The sequence below is a fragment of the Juglans microcarpa x Juglans regia genome, chromosome 7D, assembly GCF_004785595.1.
Source record: "Juglans microcarpa x Juglans regia isolate MS1-56 chromosome 7D, Jm3101_v1.0, whole genome shotgun sequence".
Classification (NCBI taxonomy): domain Eukaryota; kingdom Viridiplantae; phylum Streptophyta; class Magnoliopsida; order Fagales; family Juglandaceae; genus Juglans; species Juglans microcarpa x Juglans regia.
This window is the reverse complement of record NC_054606.1, coordinates 22,894,545-22,901,464: the sequence shown is the minus strand read 5'-3', so window position 1 is coordinate 22,901,464 and position 6,920 is coordinate 22,894,545. Positions and strand designations below refer to the sequence as shown.

At 38.0% G+C, this 6,920-nt stretch overlaps 2 protein-coding genes across 3 annotated transcripts; both read left to right on the top strand.

Moving 5' to 3' along the window:
- Window positions 1–308: 308 nt before the first annotated feature.
- On the top strand, window positions 309–1,656 carry LOC121238345 (glucan endo-1,3-beta-glucosidase, basic vacuolar isoform-like). The gene is made up of 2 exons (XM_041135183.1): window positions 309–465; window positions 602–1,656. Exon 2 carries the CDS (start codon window positions 602–604, stop codon window positions 1,652–1,654), a length of 1,053 nt encoding a protein of 350 aa, XP_040991117.1. The 5' UTR covers window positions 309–465; the 3' UTR covers window positions 1,655–1,656.
- A 629-nt stretch (window positions 1,657–2,285) lies between these two features.
- Window positions 2,286–4,751, top strand: LOC121239808 (glucan endo-1,3-beta-glucosidase-like). Of its 2 annotated transcripts, none has more exons than XM_041137135.1 (2): window positions 2,286–2,548; window positions 3,729–4,751. In XM_041137135.1, the coding sequence occupies exons 1-2, from the start codon at window positions 2,455–2,457 to the stop codon at window positions 4,673–4,675; spliced, it is 1,041 nt and encodes a 346-aa protein (XP_040993069.1). In that variant the 5' UTR covers window positions 2,286–2,454; the 3' UTR covers window positions 4,676–4,751. The 2 variants fall into 2 exon arrangements, with proteins under 2 accessions (XP_040993069.1, XP_040993068.1); XM_041137134.1 differs by having other exon boundaries at window positions 3,678–4,751.
- Window positions 4,752–6,920: the final 2,169 nt, after the last annotated feature.

Sequence of the window (6,920 nt, the reverse complement as noted above, 5' to 3'; positions counted from 1 at the left end):
TTCTGAATCCAAATCATCATTGGCTATTTGGCTAAGCCAAAGAAGTGTGCTTATACCATTTCTACACGTTGACAGATATTGATAGGCCCTGATTGTGGATGGACCGAATTATGGCAATCCTATTCAAGGAGATTGAAATTTCCAAAACTACTCTTGACCTTTCCGCAACACTACTCTTGGAAATTTCTAGTCGGTCACTAATGGAGGTCCATTTTGGAGGAGAATCTTATTCACTAAAATATTCCAATGTGTAGGGATAGACGGCACTTCCGTGAGCCGCTTGCCTCTGATCTATATACATAAGAGCCAGTAAGAGTATGTTGCAAAATGCCAATTACTTTAGTGTTTAGTTATTTCCTTCCCTCTCCTCTATGACTTCAATATATACAATGAGGAATAGAACTTTTATTGCTGCCATGTCGATGTTGCTACTTCTTCAGCTGTTGTGTAGCCTACAGAATATGGGTCTCTCTCTCTCTCTCTCTCTCTCTCTCTCTCTCTCTGTGCGCGCTTGTGTTATGCATGATTACCAGATATAGTAGTACATGTTGCAAGATTGCTTTCTTTGAAACTCATTGAATCTTTGGTCAATACACTACAGATGCACAATCCATCGGTGTTTGCTAGGGAGGAAGTGGCAATGCAAACAATTTACCACCTGAGTCGGAAGCTGTTAAGTCTCTGCAAAACACATGGCATTGGAAAGATGCGCATTTACTCTCCATATCCAGAAATTCTTCAACCCCTTGGAGACTCCAACATGGAACTCATCGTTGGAGTCCCTAAGGACACCTTTCAAGACCTTGCCGACCCTTCAGCTGCAGCTGATTGGGTCCAGATGAATGTAAAAAGCTATTCTTCCAATGTCAAGCTCAAGTACATTGCTGTTGGAAACGAATTAGATCCAACAGCTCAGTTTGTTCTACCGTGTGATTCATTCCAGAGGAATAAAAAAAACAATTCCTCCAATGTCAAGTTCAAGTACATTAGCGTTGGAAACGAAATAGATCCAACGGATGGAGCAGCTCAGTTTGTCCTTCCCGTAATGCAAAACATTTACAAAGCAATTGCAGATGCTGGTCTGCAAAACCAAATCAAGGTCTCAACGGCGGTGAGCACAAATTTGTTGGGTGTTTTTGATCCTCCATCGGCAGCTGCTTTCAGTGACAAGGCAAGGACATTCATCGAGCCAATCATTAGTTTCCTGGTCAGTACTGGGGCACCACTCCTTGCCAACATCTACCCTTATTACAGAGTTAAATACAACAACCAATCACTCCCCTTTGCCTTATTTACTGCAACAGATGTTGTCGTGCAAGTTGGCAAGCTAGGGTACAGAAATCTCTTTGATGCCTTGATGGATGCTTTGTATTATGCTATTGAGAAAATAAATGCAGGAAGTTTGGAAATTGTGGTGTCAGAGAGTGGCTGGCCATCTGCTGGTGGTGCTGTGGAAACTATTGAGAATGCAGGCACTTATTATAGGAATTTGGTTAATCATGTGAAAGGAGGGACTCCAAAAAGGCCAGGAAAGGCCATAGAAACTTATTTGCTTGGCTTGTTTGATGAGAACCTCAAGGAAAAGGAAGTTGATAGACACTTTGGCCTATTCTTTGGCAATAAAACGGCAAAGTATAGTACGAGTTTCACTTGAAAGGAAGAAACTTACTCTCTTGTAATATATACCTTGCATGTATAGGTGCAATATAAGAGTGGCTTCTGCCTTTAAATTATGAAAAGCTTAATTGACCGTATGAACTCGATCCAAATAACCCAGAAATCCCTTCAGCCGGATTTGCAGGCTAGTTACATGAGGAAAAGGTTGCAGCTGTGTTCAACTTGCTAAAATTCATCTGTTTTGAATGGTACCTAATTGTGTTGAGTTGTGTGCCTGTTTACTTGGGTTTTACGTCTCTTTTATTTTGTTGAAAAAAACTATTCTGTCCTCCCAATTATACTGTTCAGTTTGACCGCTTGCCAAACTGATTAGACTCTGAGCGGATTGGCAGAGTAGTCCAACTCTATTTTGTTTGGTTACTGGTTAGACTTTTTGGTGACTATCTTTCATGTTTTTTATTAAAAGACATTTTTTTGGTAATTTTGTCCTTGTCTAGAAAAAAAGGACCTAAAGTCGCAGAAATGTATGGATGATTACAACTGGGTCAGCTTTTGCTGCTGGTCTTTTCAAAGAGAAACTGGGTCAGTCTTTCAGTTGACAATAATTCTGAACCGCTAAACAAGCTTAATCATTTAAATGGGTCGCATTCCTAACGCGTGAGAATGACTCCCTCGACCATGACCTTGACCAATTTACAACAGGGTTAGTTCGGTTGAATTGAATGCGAACTCAAATTATGTATACGTTTCTGGTCAAGGATCTTGATCTTTACATAATTAGAGATATCTGTGCTGAGCAATAGAGCTGGTTTTTTGGGTTTCTCATTTGCTTTTCCCATGGTTGGCTTACTCGACGCAAAAGATAGCAAAGCTCCTATGGCTCCCATATTCCTACTTCTTGGTTTTCTGATATCGAGCCTAGAATTAACAGGTCTACTCTCTCTCTCTCTCTCTCTCTCTCTCTCTGCATTTGTACCGCATGCACATTTAATAGTTTAATCTTTGGAGACTCTGTCTTGGTTTTGAGATGTGATGATCGAAAAAATTTCCAAACGTACTCCATGGTATTTACCAGTGAGTTCGATAGAGGGGGAGGCACGTTCGATAGCAACCTATTTAAGAAAATGGCTCCAATTCTCTCCCATTTGAGTGGGGCTCATTCGTTTTCAGTTTTTCACCTAAAAAGCTGCTCTTGCAATAGATAGAGATATAAAGACGGTGCGTTTTTCAGGTGAGGTCAAACGATCAAGTGATCAACCCAATTCTATGTAAATTTTATTCCCATAATTTGAGATGGGCCTCCTCTTCTTATCAAAGAATGCTTGTTTTGTAGTGATCAAAGCCATATAATTTAGGGCAATAGGATTGCCAGGGGGACATATTCCTGACAATCTAATAATGAGGGTTTAACGTGTACTGTTGAGATAGGTCTCTTTGTCCTTATATGTAGAAAGCAGCATTCGGTTGAAGAGCCAGATTGACAAATATATAAATGTATTCCCAGGTGATGAGGAAAAAAGAAAAAATTTATCAGTGAGTTCGGACATTCACTTTCTTTAACTCCCCACATGACTCTTTTGATAAGAAATTCTAGGTCAGTTGAACTCAGAATAGGTGTGTGGATCTTGTTTTTTTTTTTTTTTACCAGTGAGTTCGGACGTTCACTTTCTTTAACTCCCCACATGACTCTTTTGATAAGAAATTCTAGGTCAGTTGAACTCAGAATAGGTTGTGTGGATCTGTGTTTTTTTTTTTTTATGCTTTGAAAAAAAATTGTTAAGACCTGCATGGCACAAACTGGATTTAGCTTGTAGTTCTATAACTGTTTGGAACTCATGCCTAATTATGCCTTTCCGTTATTTAATTTGCCTTTCCCACATGCCTAATTATGCCACAACTCATCAAGAGTATTGGGTCGAGGTTTACTCCCACCTGATTTGGCGGTTGAAAGATTATGAGATGTTTGTTTGAATCTTCATGGATACCATACCAAAGAGATGATATTTAAACAAATGAAGAGATGATAAAATTCATCATATTTTGGCCTAATTTTAATGAAGGTGCACAATCTGTCGGTGTATGTTATGGAAAAAATGGCAATAATCTACCAGCTGATGGAGAAGTCATAGAACTATATAAAAGCAATGGCATTGGAAGAATGCGGATATATGAACCAGATCAATCAATTCTCAACGCCCTTAGAGGATCAAACATAGAACTCATCATTGGCATCTCTAACAACAACCTTGAAGCCCTCACTGATGCTGCAGCTGCAACAAATTGGGTCGAGAAGAACGTCAGAAACTACTGGCCGGAAGTAAAGTTTCGATACATTGCTGTTGGGAACGAAGTACATCCTAATGAAAATGAAGCCCAATTTGTTCTACCTGCCATGCAAAACATTCTTAATGCAACTGCATCTGCCAATTTTAATGACCGAATAAAGGTGTCAACAGCCATAGACACAACTTTGCTGGGAAATTCCTACCCTCCATCAGAAGGCTCATTCAGTGACTCTGCAAGTTCATATATAAACCCAATCATCAAATTCCTTGTCAAGAATGGTGCACCACTTCTAGCCAATTTGTACCCCTACTTTAGCTATATAACTAACCCTCAAGCCATCAGCCTTCCATATGCCTTATTTACTTCACAAAGCGTTGTGATGATGGATGGTAATCATGGATACAGGAATCTCTTTGATGCAATGTTGGATTCTCTGTACTCTGCTCTTGAGAGAGCCGGTGCACCTGATTTGCAGATTGTAGTATCAGAGAGCGGTTGGCCATCAGAAGGTGGTGCTACAGCTTCAATACAAAATGCAGGCACTTACTACAAGAATTTGATTAATCATGTGAAGGGTGGGACTCCTAAGAGGCCTGGACATGCAATAGAAACATATTTGTTCGCCATGTTTGACGAAAACCAGAAGAGCGCGGCCACAGCAATTGAAAGACATTTTGGTCTCTTCTTACCTGACAAACAACCCAAGTACCAAATCAGTTTTGGCAATAGTATTTTCTGCGTGGGAAGAGGAATCTTTGTGAGTATACTATAGCCACATAGATGCATGTTTTCTATATCCGAGTATGTGCTAGTTTTTTTATTAAACGAAAAAAATGAATTGGTCTTAAGTTTAAATCCATGATGAGTTCTAAACCATAACAATGTCAAAACATCATATGTCCATATGATCATCTCATAAAAGGAACTTTTATTTCGAGTTTCCTACGAAGACAATGAACACTTGGTGTTTGTAAAAATGTCTCTTACACCGCGAGAGTGTTGAGAGCCTTTTTATTCATATTTATAGATATTAGCTACAAGATGTATAATCAGAAAGGAAGAATATTACCGTTTGAAGATTATTATGTACCAGGAAATAATCAATATTAATTGAGTATGATACATGTTTAGGAAGGTTTGCCATTAACCATTGTAGAGAGATCTTGGGACTCATAGCTGTTGCTAGGTGGATATGGGAAGTTTTGCCGCTTTTGTCTCTCCTTGATTGTGGTTAATATCCCAGTTTGCTATGATAAATCGTAAGGTTTGTTTCTTGTAGCATTGTAGGTTTTAAGACTGCCTGACTAATTCCAAAATTGAAGAACTGTAAGTAAAAAGAGAGGAGAGAAAGCCAGTAGAATAGAAAGGGACTTGTACAGTATTTGGATTTTTTGAGCTTTGTACTGTTTGTTTCGCATGGATATGTAGTATGTTTGTGCTTTGACATATGAGATTTTGAGGACTTCAAGAGCCCCTATTAAAAAGCATTCCAGATTTAACTCAAAGTTCATTTTGATTGATTTTTAAAGAGAGAACCGTTCAGAACTCAGTAGGAATAGTTTTGGGAGACTAAAAATTAATTTTGGGAGACACTTTATACAAAATACTAATTCCTATGGAAGTTCCTAGTGTTTAGGTGTCCAAGTATGTGGTTGTATGTTTCTGTGTATATATAAAGACACTCAAGAAATATTTAATGGTATTGTCTGCTTCTTTTCCACTTTTTGTTAAAATTATAATGGAGAATTCTACAAAGTTGAAGTCCTTTTTCTTAGAATGATACTGTTAATAAGGCAGATCTTGAGCATCAGACAGATCTTGAACTCTGTTTTCTTTGAATATCCCACCCTGCCTTGATAGTTTTGGGTAACCATTTGTGCTAGATATGGTTTCATGCCCACTACCAACCCTTCATCTGCATCCTCTCAGTAAAATATTCTCTGCATCTTGAAAACCTTTCAAAATTCATTGTCATAAAAGCTACATACCTTGCACACTTCATTGTTAGTGATGATATATAGCATAAAACAAAACAAAATATCAGAATCTTCAAAGTTGTAAAATAGGAATCAGTAAGAGTGTAATAGAGATCTATTACAATAATGACATAAAGATTTTAGCTCAGAGTTCAAATACCAAGTCAGAAAGGTTAGTATTGCAAGGCCAAATACGAGTGTAATGATAATGATTTGGTACTACTTATTTCAGTTGGCACGAAAATGTTTCTTAAGTGGATACCAAAGATTTAAGGCCAAGTATGCAAATAATTGAGTGAAATTGGACTAAAATTCATGGAGAAGTAACCCTTTTTTTTTGTTTTTGGAAATTCTTTAGACACAAAAGTAAACTCACAAACTAATATAGCTTGATATGATATGTTAGATTGTAAAGTTACTTTTATTGTAAAGTAAATCTAACGGATCTCATAAAATCACATCAGTTTGTGGATTTGTTTTTGTGTAATTTCTTTATGTATGTAGCACATCTTCTTCTTTTTTTCTTTTTTTTTCTTTTTTGTTCTTTTTTGAAATCGTTGTCCTATTTTTATATATAAAGAAGGGGGTTGACAATTATTGTTGTTCAATTCTCTTATCCTCCCTCTCTACAAAAGCCCTCTACCCCCCTTTATTCTCTAGGTCAAAAGAGTCACGATCTATTGCTTTCTAGCAAACACCATTCACGCTTACTTCACCACAGCATTCTCCAGTTGCCAATCATTCAGATAAGCTCAGAATCACAGTCATCCAATCAAAATGTTGGGCTTACTTGCCGCCTAAGTCACATGTAATTTCCACATACCGTCGTGAAATTGTGACTCCAAAAACCATATGCATGGCATCATCAGCCTCAACTTTTCAAGATCCAGCCCTTCCACACATTCCCACCAGTGCACGAGTCTCTCACACACTGAAATGAGCGCATGAGGCCACATATATCCCTCTAAAATCGTTTGAGTTCTCCCTATGCTCTATGCTATATCGTTATCTTACTGTTTTTTCTGAATAAGAAACGAAAAA